The sequence below is a fragment of the Stegostoma tigrinum genome, chromosome 7 (assembly GCF_030684315.1).
Source record: "Stegostoma tigrinum isolate sSteTig4 chromosome 7, sSteTig4.hap1, whole genome shotgun sequence".
In the NCBI taxonomy this organism is placed as follows: Eukaryota; Metazoa; Chordata; class Chondrichthyes; order Orectolobiformes; family Stegostomatidae; genus Stegostoma; species Stegostoma tigrinum.
The window spans coordinates 103293444-103307115 of record NC_081360.1 but is presented as its reverse complement, the minus strand read 5'-3'; the positions used below and the strand labels follow the sequence as shown (position 1 = coordinate 103307115).

At 46.7% G+C, this 13672-nt stretch overlaps 1 protein-coding gene across 1 annotated transcript in view; it reads left to right on the top strand.

The window, feature by feature from the left end:
• LOC125454300 (sterol 26-hydroxylase, mitochondrial-like) overlaps positions 1 to 7765 on the top strand; it is a 38670-nt gene extending 30905 nt beyond the window's left edge. Inside the window, exons 7-9 of the mRNA XM_059647586.1 lie at positions 1556 to 1634; positions 3480 to 3683; positions 5128 to 7765. Of these exons, the coding sequence (XP_059503569.1) occupies positions 1556 to 1634; positions 3480 to 3683; positions 5128 to 5244 (400 nt within the window). The 3' untranslated portion in view covers positions 5245 to 7765. The remainder of the gene's footprint in view (positions 1 to 1555; positions 1635 to 3479; positions 3684 to 5127) is intronic.
• Positions 7766 to 13672: the final 5907 nt, after the last annotated feature.

The following is a 13672-nucleotide window of genomic DNA, read 5'->3' as shown; positions in this document are numbered from 1 at the left end:
CTTGAGAAGGTGGGGGTGAGCTGCCTTCCTGAACCGCTGCAGTCCATGTGCTGTGGGTTGACCCACAATGCCTTTAGGGAGGGAATTCCAGGATTCTGACCCAGCGACAGTGAAGGAACGGCGATATATTTCCAAGTCAGGACGGTGAGTGGCTCAGAGAGGAACTTGCAGGGGGTGGTGTTCCCATGTATCTGCTGCCCTTGTCCTTCTGGATGGGAGTGGTTGAGGGTTGGATGACTCCATCAGCAGGACCTCATTCATGTTCTTTACTTCCAATATCGGACCATTTATTGATGCTGATATGGACAATGAGAAAAAGGATCAATATCCTCTCAATCAGCTACCCTTTCATTGGCTCCAAGATACCTGAGACACCTTCATTCTCTTGCCGGTGACTGGAGAGGTCATGTTCTATCAACCCTGATTCATGAAATCACTTAAGCTAACATCCAGTTAGGGGACTGGGAGGGAGAAGCAGAGAAGGAGGAGGGAATAGTGAGAGTGAGAGAGAGATAGAGAGTGTGTGTGTGTATGCGTGTGTGTGTTTGTGTGTGTGTGTGTGTGAGAGAGAGACAGAGAGAGAGGAGTGAGAGTGACAGAGAGACAGTATGAGTGTGTGTGAGTGAGTGTGAGTTTGAGAGAATGTGTGTGTGTGAGTTTGCGAAAGAATGAGTGTGTTTGAGTGAGTGAGTTTGAGAGAGACTATGAGTGTGTGTGAGTGAGTGTGAGTTAGAGAGAGAGACTTTGAGTGTGTGTGAGAGTGAGCGTGAGTTAGAGACTGAGTATGTGTGAGAGTGAATGTGAGTTAGAGAGAGAGAGATGAGTGTGTGTGAGAGTGAGTGTGAGTTAGAGAGAGACTGGGTGTGTGTGAGTGAGAGTTAGAGAGAGAGGGTATGAGTGTATGTGAGTGTGAGTTAGAGAGAGAGAGAGAGTCCTGCAGATTCTCAAGGGTAGCACAGATGCCACTGAAATGGACTGGTCTGTGGGGGACCTCCTGAAGATAACCAATATTCTGCCAGCACGTCTGCTTTCCTCTACTTTGGAGAAAAGATGCTGAAATATACCTGCTGTAGTGTACGATACAATATTTAATGAGTGTCTGAAACTAGGGGAGAGAGTGACATTGTTGTATCATTTCTGAATTGTTACCTCCTGTGGGCCAGGCTACAGCTGTAGGGAAAAGTGTTCAAAACTCACCACAGCAGCTGGTAGAATTAAAACTTGTTTTCAGTCGTAAATTTAATTCATCAAGACACAGCAAGGGCGACCATGAGAATATCAATGATTATTCTCAAACCCTGAGCCGTTCACTAATATCCTTGAGGGATGGAAGCCTGCCATCCCTCCCTGGTCTGGTCTACAGGAGCCCAGGCTCTCAGCAATATGCTACACTCTGATCCACCCTCAGAAAGCAAGTCACTGAGTTTGAGGAGCAATTACAGGTGGGCAATAAATGCTGCTGCTGGAGACCGTGAATAGGGAACAAGGGTGAGTGTGAAAATCAGCTGAAATACAAGAACAAAAAGGTCAGATTTCCTTCTGTTTTCACCCGCAGGTTGTACCCCGTTGTTCCAAGTGGGTATCGCACGCTGAACAAAGACATCGTGTTGGGCGGTTACCATATTCCTCAGAATGTGAGCAAATATCCCACTGAGCAACTCAGGCAGAAACAGTGAAAACCAAGGGAGACACGGACCCAAATTCGGCTGACAGATAGAAAGAGAGAGAGAGAGAGAGAGAGATAAAGACAGGGACCCAAACTCACACTGAGAGAGAGAGAGAGACAGAGACAGGGACACACACTCACACCGAGAGAGAGGGAGAGAGAGAGAGAATGATGGGGAGAGAGAGAAAGGGACTCACGCTCACACGAGAGAGAGAGAGAGAGAGAGAGTGAGGAACACACACTCACACCGAGAGAGAGAGAGAGAGAGAGAGACATGGACCCACACTCACACCGAGAGAGAGAGAGAGAGAGAGAGAGAGAGTGAGGAACACACACTCACACCGAGAGAGAGAGAGAGACATGGACCCACACTCACACCGAGAGAGAGAGAGAGGGAGAGAGAGTGAGGAACACACACTCACACCGAGAGAGAGAGAGAGACATGGACCCACACTCACACCGAGAGAGAGAGAGAGAGAGACAGAGAGACATGGACCCACACTCACACTGAGAGAGAGAGAGAGAGAGAGAGTGAGGAACACACACTCACACCGAGAGAGAGAGAGAGAGACATGGACCCACACTCACACCGAGAGAGAGAGAGAGACATGGACCCACACTCACACCGAGAGAGAGAGAGAGAGAGAGAGAGTGAGGAACACACACTCACACCGAGAGAGAGAGAGAGAAATGGACCCACACTCACACCGAGAGAGAGAGAGAGAGAGAGAGAGACAGAGAGACATGGACCCACACTCACACCGAGAGAGAGAGAGAGAGAGAGAGCGAGGAACACACACTCACACCGAGAGAGAGAGAGAGACATGGACCCACACTCACACTGAGAGAGAGAGAGAAAGAGACAGAGACAGGGACACACACTCACACCGAGAGAGAGGGAGAGAGAGAGAGTGAGGAACACACACTCACACCGAGAGAGAGAGAGAGACATGGACCCACACTCACACTGAGAGAGAGAGAGAGACAGAGAGACAGAGAGACATGGACCCACACTCACACTGAGAGAGAGAGAGAGAGAGACATGGACCCACACTCACACCGAGAGAGAGAGAGAGACATGGACCCACACTCACACCGAGAGAGAGAGAGAGAGAGACAGAGAGACATGGACCCACACTCACACCGAGAGAGAGAGAGACAGAGAGACATGGACCCACACTCACACTGAGAGAGAGAGAGAGAGAGAGAGACATGGACCCACACTCACACCGAGAGAGAGAGAGAGACAGAGAGACATGGACCCACACTCACACTGAGAGAGAGAGAGTGAGGAACACACACTCACACCGAGAGAGAGAGAGAGAGAGAGAGTGAGGAACACACACTCACACCGAGAGAGAGAGAGAGACATGGACCCACACTCACACCGAGAGAGAGAGAGAGAGAGACAGAGAGACATGGACCCACACTCACACTGAGAGAGAGAGAGAGAGAGAGACATGGACCCACACTCACACTGAGAGTTGATGCGGTGCTACCCTCGATCTTCCAGGCAATGGAAATGACAGACATGCAGGTTTAATGCAGTATGTTGTGCCTTCCTTTCAAACATTATCAGATTGAAATAAAACTGACAATTGCTGAAAATGTGAAACAAACAAAACCAAACAATACTAGCGAAAGTCAGCAGGTCTGGCAGCATCTGTGCAGAGAGAAACACAGTTAATATTTCAGATCCAGTAACCCTGAAGTAGTGCTGTACAAGGGTTACGGATTTGAAATGTTAACCAGATTGAAAATCTCCTGTAAGGTCTGTTAATGTTTCTATAGCTCTGTAATTCCTTTGTTACAGACAACGTTTGTCCTGTGTCACTATGCCATGTCCCACAGTGAACAGAACTTTCCCAGTCCTCACCTCTTCAAACCAGAACGCTGGGTCCGAGGCGCAGATAAACTCCAGCATCATCCATTCAGCTCAATGCCTTTCGGGTACGGTGTCCGGGGCTGCCCAGGGCGAAGGATCGCTGAGCTGGAGATGCAATTAATAATGGCCAGGGTAAGGACCGGTATCAAGTTCGAGTCAGAGTCAGCATCAACCAGAGCAGGCACTTGGGCCCAGTCCTGCTCAATATCCTTAGACCCCTGAAGGTAGCAGGGTAGGGAGAAGGGTGGCATAACTAAAACTATAGATGGCACCGAACAGACACACAGCCGGAATACAATGAATATCTGACAAAAGATAGTCTGGTATGGGAGGCTTTGCAGTGAAGGTTCAGCATGTTAATATCAAATATGAATGTTCTATCTTATAAGGAAAGATTGAGTAGATCAGGCCTGTACTCATTGGAATATAGAAGAGTGAGAGGTGACCTTATTGAAAATAGAAGATTCTCAGGGGGCTTGACAGAGTAGATGTGGAGAGGTTGTTTCTCCTTGTGGGAGTCCAGGACCAAAGGGAACCATCTCAGAGTAAGGGGTCATCCATTCAATACAGGGATGAGGAGGAATCTCCTCTCTGAGAGGGGGATTGAATCTGTGGAATTCTTTCCTACAGAGGCTGGGTCATTGAATATGTTCAAGGCTGAGACAGACAGGTTTTTAATCAGGAAGGGAACCAAGGGTTATGGGGAAAAGGCAGGAAAGTGGAGTTGGGGATGATCAGATCAGCCACGATCTCATTGAATGGCAGGGCAGACTTGATGGGCTGAATGGCCTACATCTGTTCCTACGTCTTATGGTCTTATAAGCTGGCTCAAAGGCACATGGGATACTTGGCTTTTTTAGTTGAGGGGTGGAATACAAGTGAAAGGAGCTTCATGCTGGAACTGTGTGAAGACTGGTTGGGCCACAGCTGGAGCATTGTGTGCAGTTCCTGGTCACCACATCACAAGAAGGATGGGATTGCAGTGGAGAAGGTGCAGAGATTTACGAGGATGCTGCCTGGGCTGGAGGGACTGAGCTATGAGGAAAGACTGAATCGGCCAAAGTTTTTATCCTTGGAGTCGCTAAGTTTGGGAGGGTGACCTGGTAGAGGTCTAAAAGATTATGAGGGGTATAGATGGAAAGGCACTTTCCTCCATTAGTAGTGGCATAGATTTAAGCTAAAAGGTGGAAGGCTAAAGGGAGGGTTGAGAATTTTTTTCACCCAGAGGGTGATGGGATCTAACTGCCTGAAAGGGAACAAAAACAGACATTGCTGGAAAAGCTCAGCAGGTCTGGCAGCATTTTTGGAAAGAAATCAGAGTTAGTGTAATTCAGAACTGGTGAGGAAAGGTGCCTGAATGGGTAGTTGAGAAACAAACTCTTGTGACATTGAACAGGGTATTTCGGTATTCATTTATGTTGCCACAACCTCCAGGGATAAGGGGCTAAAAGCTAGAAAGTGGGATTAATGTCGTCAGATCTTTGTCAACTGGCACAGACACAATGGGTAGAATGGCCACTTTCTGTGCTGTAAATGTCTATGAGTCTAAGTGTTAAATTACTCTTTCTGATTCCAGCTGCTGAAACAGTTCCAGCTAAAGCTGGAGCCTGGAACACAGGAAATTTCTGCGAAGACCAGGATTGTTCTTATTCCTGAGAAACCCATAAATTTGCAGTTCCTGGACCGGCAGTGAAGGATCAAGAGCAGGAAGGAGTGACGAGGCTCAAATCCATCGCAATCTCTCAGGTCATGCCAAATCAGCCGACCTTTTCATTGTATACTGTATCTCACTTCACACAGAAATTCCCCTCCCTGACCACTTAATTCAGTTCTGTCCTTTAACAGCATTCCCACAGTAACACGTCACAACTGGACTTCCCACCTCCTTCCCGATTTCCAATCTTTTTCCTGCAGGAGTTGTGCCCCAGCTTTGGAAGAGTTTTCCTGCAGCTGCAATTTCCAGCACAGGCCTGACAGGCTGAATGGCCACTCCCTGGGTTGTAAAATGGCTGGTCATCAGACCTGGCCCACACAGCACAGAACCCGTAGTGTGGGAAGGAAGCAAGGAGCTGCAGTCTAAACACAGGATTTGTCATCTCCTGCAGGACCCAAACAATCAGCAAGGACAAAGGCTTTTTTCATAACCCAACTGGGTGATACTTAATCTTTGCTCAAAGGCCCACTCACCCCAAACTCCAATAATTTTTTCATTAAGTAATGAAGTGTTCAAAATTTTTGTAAACTTCCAATTCTGCACTCAGAATTCCTATTGTAACTTTGTAAATCTCTCATGAGAGAGGGGTTGGAATATCACAGCAGAATCCCACAACCACGCGATCACATGTACGAAGAAATTATGACAAAGACACTTAATGGGATTTTTGTAGAAGATAAGAACGTAAGAAATAGGAGCAGGAGTAGGACATCCGGCCCCTCGAGCCTGCTCCCCTGTTCAATAAGTTTGTGGATGATCTTTTTGAGGCTCAGCTCCACTTACACACCCACTCACCATAACCCTTAATTCCTTTACTGTTCAAAAATCTATCTTTGCCTTAAAAAACATTCAAAGGGATAGCATGACAACTGCCTCACTGGGCAGGGAATTCCACAGATTTGCAACAGGTCCAGCTCCATCTCAGAAGGACAGAGGGTCAGCACCCATTGCACGAGAATAGCAACACATTCCCTAGGCGCAGTGCTCTCCACGAGGTTGGAGCGCTGCCCAACACTGTCTACTCCAGCTTTCCCAGAGTTTATGTTCAAATCTCCTGGTCTGCTTTAATTTACAAACTGCAATCAGGGATCAGTATGTTAACTGCTCTCTTTATTCTTCCATGGGATGTGGGTGTTCCTGGCAGGGCGAGAAACTGCTCTCCACCCCATGAACCGTGTGGTCATTTCAGAGTGTAATTAGGAGTCACCCACGTTGCATGTGGCTAGGAAATCACACCCGATCAGGTCAGGAGGGCAGATTTCCTTCTAGGATGGACCTTCCTGAACCAGGTGGGATTTTACAACAATAAAGGTGATGACCATTGCTGAGACCAGCTTCAGAGTTCAGATTTTAAATTGAATTTAAATTCAGCACGAGATGCCCATGAGATTAGCATGGGCCCCTGGCTCCTGCATCATTTTCCATTTTGTTATCTTATTGACCACTATCAGGTTGACCTGAACCTAATTATGTTCAAGGATTGATGTTTTTGATCTCAGTGGCGAGGTTCTTTAACTGCTTAATTCCTTGTGACCCCATGGTACAGATCAGTAAAGAGATTCGAGGATAAACAAAGGCTATCACAAATCCAAATCTAGGATTCGGGGGAAACACTGGAAGGTGATTTTTACTGCTTGCAGGTTGACAATTCCAAAATCATCTCGTCAGACTTTTAACTTACAGCCTCTGTAAACCTGATCCCATAAAACAGTGTTGTTCAACTCACATCAAATCACATTTATCCATTACTCTGTGCTCGCCGACCTGCGATGGCTATGAATTTTGAGTTTAAAATTCTCATGGTCTCACCTTTGCAACTATCTCTGTCATCACCTCCAGCTCCATAATGGTCCAAAGCCCCTGCAGCTCTCCTGCTGTAGATTCTAGCGCATCCCTCATTCCCTTCACCTCTCCATCAGTGGCTGTGCCTTCAGTTGCCTGGAGCCGACATTCTGGAATATCCTCCCTAAACTTTTGTAGAGCTTCATCTTATCCAAAGAAATAAACTTTGAATACATGAAACTTTGCAAGCCCACGCCCAACTAATGATGGACACCACAATAAAATAGCTAGTTAGCATCATGTTTCAAGGCATGCTCAAGTGTTTACACCAAGCCAGGCAGTGATAGGTTGGGTCAGGAATTGTTGTTATAGCTACACAGAGGCTCCCCGACCCTGCCCATTGATCCCTCTACCAAGGGGAAAATTTCCTTCCTGTCTATTCTTCAGACTTCTCTGCTCCAAGGAAAACAACCCATGCGTCCAACCTCTTCATAAGTGAAACTCGCCTGGTAGAACTCCATTGTACCCTCTCCACTGCATTCACGGTCTTCCTATAATGTGGATTCCAGAAGTGCGTATGATACTTTAGCCTCAAATAATGTAAACTGTAAGCTTTTTTGATCTGTACATCCTTTGCTTGCTGAGATGTGCCTGTACCACTTGTAAACAAAGCTTTTCACTGTATTTTGGTCCATGTGACAATAAATCAATCCATCCATGTGGCCTAAGCCTTTCTCATTTCATCTGAGAAAGTAGCTAAGCAAATGAAATGGCCAGTGACCTTGTGAGTATTGTTGATTCAAATGAAGTTGCGAAGGGGTCGGGAGGCATTTGCATCTCTATCACAGGAGGATCATGGGAGTGTGATCAGGTTTAAAAAATAGGCAAAATACATCTCTTAAAGCCATAGTATTGTCACAAATTGTACTATCTTCCTACTCCTAGCCTCACTGACCTGTGACACAGGAAGTAATCCGGAGATTACAACCCTAGATATCCTACTTTTCGAACTTCTACCTAATTCCCTCGACTCCCTTTGCAGGAGTTTATGTCTCTTTCTGCAAACGTCGTTGGTTCTCATATGGACCACAAACTCTGGCAGTTCACCCTTCCCCTTCTGAATGTCCTGTGCCCGCTCAGAGACATCCTTGACCCTGACAGCAGGGAGGCAACACACCATCCTGGATTGTCACATGTAACACACGTGTCACAGGAACACCAGTCCATCCCCCTGACTATAGCATCCCAGATGACCACTGTGGGTCTACACGGACCGTCCCTGCTCTTCAACAGACATATTATAGAACATAGAACACAGAACATTACAGCACAGTACAGGCCCTTCGGCCCTCGATGTTGTGCTGACCTGTCATACCGATCTCAAGCCCATCTAACCTACACTATTCCATGTACGTCCATATGCTTATCCAATGACGACTTAAATGTACCTAAAGTTGGCAAATCTACTACTGTTGCAGGCAAAGCGTTCCATTCCCTTACTACTCTCTGAGTAAAGAAACTACCTCTGACATCTGTCCTATATCTTTCACCCCTCAATTTAAAGCTATGCCCCCTCATGCTCGCCGTCACCATCCTAGGAAAAAGGCTCTCCCTATCCACCCTATCTAACCCTCTGATTATTTTATATGTTTCCATTAAATCACCTCTCAACCTTCTTCTCTCTAATGAAAACAGCCTCAAGTCCCTCAGCCTTTCCTTGTAAGACCTTCCCTCCATACCAGGCAACATCCGAGCAAATCTCCTCTGCACCCTTTCCAAAGCTTCCACATCCTTCTTATAATGCGGTGACCAGAACTGTACGCAATATTCCAAGTGCGGCAGCACCAGAGTTTTGTACAGCTGCAGCATAATCTCTTGGTTCCGGAACTCGATCCCTCTATTAATAAAAGCTAAAACACTGTATGCCTTCTTATCAGCCCTGTCAACCTGGGTGGCAACTTTCAAGGATCTGTGTACATGGACACCGAGATCTCTCTGCTCATCTACACTACTAAGAATCTTACCATTAGCCCTGTACTTTGCCTTCTGGTTACTCCTACCAAAGTGCATCACCTCACACTTGTCCGCATTAAACTCCATTTGCCACCTCTCAGCCCAGCTCTGCAGCTTATCTATGTCTCTCTGCAACCGACAGCATCCTTCGTCACTATCCACAACTCCACCGACCTTAGTGTCGTCTGCAAATTTACTAACCCATCCTTCTACGCCCTCATCCAGGTCATTTATAAAAATGACAAACAGCAGTGGACCCAACACCGACCCTTGCGGTACACCGCTAGTAACTGGTCTCCAGGATGAACATTTCCCATCAACTACCACCCTCTGTCTTCTTCGAGCAAGCCAATTTCTGATCCAAACTGCTATATCTCCCACAATTCCATTCCTCTGCATTTTGTACAATAGCCTACTGTGGGGATCCTTATCGAATGCCTTGCTGAAATCCATATACACCACATCAACCGATTTACTCTCATCTACCTGTTTGGTCACCTTCTCAAAGAACTCAATAAGGTTTGTGAGGCACGACCTTCCCTTCACAAAGCCATGCTGACTATCCCTAATCAAATTATTCTTTTCTAGATGATTATAAATCCTATCCCTTATAACCTTTTCCAACGCTTTACCAACAACTGAGGTAAGGCTCACTGGTCTATAATTACCAGGGTTGTCTCTACTCCCCTTCTTGAACAGGGGAACCACATTTGCTATCCTCCAGTCGCCTGACACTATTCCTGGAGACAATGACGAGTTAAAGATCAATGCCAAAGGCTCGACAATCTCCTCCCTGGCATCCCAGACGATCCTAGGATAAATCCCATCCGGCCCAGGGGACTTATCTATCTTCACCCTCTGTAGGGTTTCTAATACCTCTTCCTTGTGAACCTCAATCCCACCTAGTCTAGTAGCCTGTATCTCACTATTCTCCTCGACCACATTGTCGTTTTCTAGAGTGAATACTGTTGAAAAATATTCATTTAGTGCTTTCCCTATCTCCTCTGACTCCACACACAACTTCCCACTACTATCCTTGATTGGCCCTAATCTTACTTCCGTCATTCTTTTATTCCTTAAATACCTATAGAAAGCCTTAGGGTTTACCCTGATTCTATCCGCCAGCAACTTCTCATGTCTCCTCCTGGCTCTTCTGAGCTCTCTCTTTAGGTCTTTCCTGGCTACCTTTTAGCCCTCAAGTGCCTTAACTGAGCTTTCACATCTCATTCAAACATAAGCCTTCTTCTTCCTCATTACCAGAGATTCCACCTCCTTCGGACACCACGGCTCCCTTGCTCTACGGCTTCTTCCCTGCCTGACAGGTGCATACTTATCTAGGACACACAGGAGCTTTTCCTTGAATAAGCTCCACATTTCTAATGTGCCCATCCCCTGCAGTTTCCTTCTCCATCCTGTGCTCCCTAAATCTTGCCTAATCTCATCGTAATTGCCTTTCCCCCAGCTATAACTCTTGGCTAGTGGTATACACCTATCCCTTTCCATCACTAAAGTAAACATAACAGAATTGTGATCGCTATCACCAAAGTGCTCACCTACTTCCAAATCTAACATCTGGCTGGGCTCATTACCCAGTACCAAATCTAATCTGGCTTCACCCCTTGTTGGCCTATCTACATACTGTGTCAGGAAGCCCTCCTGCACACACTGGACAAAAACTGACCCATCGAGAGTACTCGAACTATCGTGTTCCCAGTCAATATTTGGAAAGTTGAAGTCCCCCATGACAACTACCCTGTCTCTCTCACTCCTATCGAGAATCATCTTTGCTATCCTTTCCTCTACATCTCTGGAACTATTCGGAGGCCTATAGAAAACTCCCAACAGGGTGACCTCTCCTTTCCTGTTTCTAACCTCAGCCCATACTACCTCAGTTGACGAGTCCCCAAACATGCTGTCTGCAACTGTAATACTGTCCTTATTGTGGATAATACTGTGGTGTCACTGACCTAGCTGCTGCTTCTTTTCCCTTAGGATGGATGTTGTGAAACTTGAAAGGGTTCAGAAACGATTTACAAGGATGTTGCCAGGGTTAGAGGGTATGAGCTACAGGGAGAGGTTGAATAGGCTGGGCCTATTTTCCTTAGAGTGTTGGAGGCTGAGCTTACAGAGGTTTATAAAATCCTGAGGGACATGGATAGAGTGAATAGACAAGGTCTTTTCCCCAGGTTAGCGGGGGCCAAAACTAGAGGGGCATAGGTTTAAGGTGAGAGAGGGAAGGATTTAAATGAGACCGAAAGGGCAATTTTTTCACACAGAGGATGGTGCATGTATGGAATGAGCTGCTAGAGGAAGTGGTGGAGGCTGGTACAATTACAACATTTAAAAGGCATCTGGATGGGTACATGGTTAGGAAGGTTTGGAGGGATATGGGCCAAATGCTGGCAAATGGGACCAGATTTATTCAGGAAATTCTGGTTAGCATGGACGAGTTGGACCAAATGGTCTGTTTCCATGATGTACATCTCTATGACACTCCAAAACAGTATACCTGTGTGGGAGTGGAATGGTCACATGGGAATCCTGTACACACTTATTCGTCTTCCTGATGGCCATCCAACTCTTCCCTGTCTGTATAGCCCTTACTGGTGGTGTGACCAGCTCACTAAACATTCTGTCCACAACATTCTCAGACTCATGGATCCTCCATAACGAGTCCATCCACAGCTCCAGGCACACAATGCAGCAAATCAGGAGCTGAGGCTGAACACATTACCTTTATACAGAGCTACTATGGAGAGCGGTTGTGTCCCTGATTTCCAACACACAGCAGGAGGAGCATTCCATGGGGCTGGTATCTCCTGCTATTGTGAATCGCATTGACTTTGCGGCCACACAGTGGCTCAGTGGTTAACACTGCTGCCTCACAGCGCCAGGGACCTGGGCTCGATTTTATCTTCGGGTGACTGCCTGTATGGAGTCTGCATATTCATAGAACATAGAAGAACATAGAACAGTACAGCACAGAACAGGCCCTTCAGCCCACAATGTTGTGCCAACCATTGATCCTCATGGATGCACCCTCAAATTTCTGTGACCATATGCATGTCCAGCAGTCTCTTAAATGACCCCAATGACCTTGCTTCCACAACTGCTGCTGGCAACGCATTCCATGCTCTCACAACTCTCTGCGTAAAGAACCTGCCTCTGACATCCCCTCTATACTTTCCACCAACCAGCTTAAAACTATGACCCCTCGTGCTAGCCATTTCTGCCCTGGGAAATAGTCTCTGGCTATCGACTCTATCTATGCCTCTCATTCACCCCATGTTTGTGTTGGTTCGCTCCCCCAGTCCAAACACGTACAGGTCAGGTGGATTGGCCATGCTAAACTGTCCGTAGTGTGCAGGCTAGCTGGATTAGCAGTGGGCAATGGACGGTTACAGGGATAGGGTAGGTGGTTAGGTCTGTATGGAATACTCTTCGGGAGGTCAGCATGGACTTGATGGGCCGAATGATCTGCTTCCACACTGTAGGGATTCTGTGACTTAACCAACCTTTTCAACTACAAACAACAATCCAGGAACTGATTACTAATCACCAAACTTTTCAGGTCTCTCACACCCAATCTCCATCAGACCACAACAACAAAACACAAGTTTTTTTAAAATTTCAAAATAATGCTTTATTTATAAAAATCTTCATATGCACAGTGACTAAAGCAAAAACAGAAGTAGCTGAAAAAGCTTGGCAGATCTGGCAGCATCAATGAAATAAAATCAGAGTTCACATTTCAGGTCGTGACATTTCCTCACAACACTAGAGCATTCACAGAATCATCATAGAATCCCGAGTGTGGAAGCAGGCCATTCGGCCCATTGAGTCCACACAGACCATCTGAAGAGCATCCCACCCTGACCCACCCCTGCATTTCCTACCCTGGACACTACGGGCAATTTAGCATGACCAATGCGTCTAACCTGCACACCTTTGGACTGTGGGAGGAAATTGGAGTCCCCGGAGGAAACCCAGACACGAGGAGAATGTGCAAACTCCACACAGACAGACGCCTGAGGCTGGAATTGAACCCATGCCCCTGGCACAGTGAGGCAGCAAAGCCCACCACTGAGTCACCATGTTGCTATGACTCAGTCACTACAGCAGTTTGATTTGGTTCAATCTTTGCATATGGAGAACCAACAAACACAAGGCATTTCTAATTTTTACAGGCTATATCTACGTGCATTTGAGGCATCTGAAGGGCCTGATAACTGAGCAGACCCCCATTGTACTTTGGCAGAAGGACCTTATACAGTGGTCTTTCCCCACTGCACCTTGACAGCAGCCGCCCCAAGCTTTAGTGCATCCCTCAGCACATAGTCCTGGACTTTGGAATGTGCCAGTCTGCAACACTCAATCACGGTCAACTCCTTATTCTGGAAGACCGACAAGTTTCAGGCAGACCCAAAGAGCGTCCTTCCAGGGAACAGACCATAGAACACAGAGTCCTGTGTCATGGAGCTGTTCAGGGCTAACCTCGACAAATCCAATGCACCTCTCTCTAGACTCCCTTTACAAAGACACATTCCAGCAGGACATCATGGCAGCCTACACCTCATGGCAGCTTCAAGGGCAGAGTGCAGTGGCACAGACC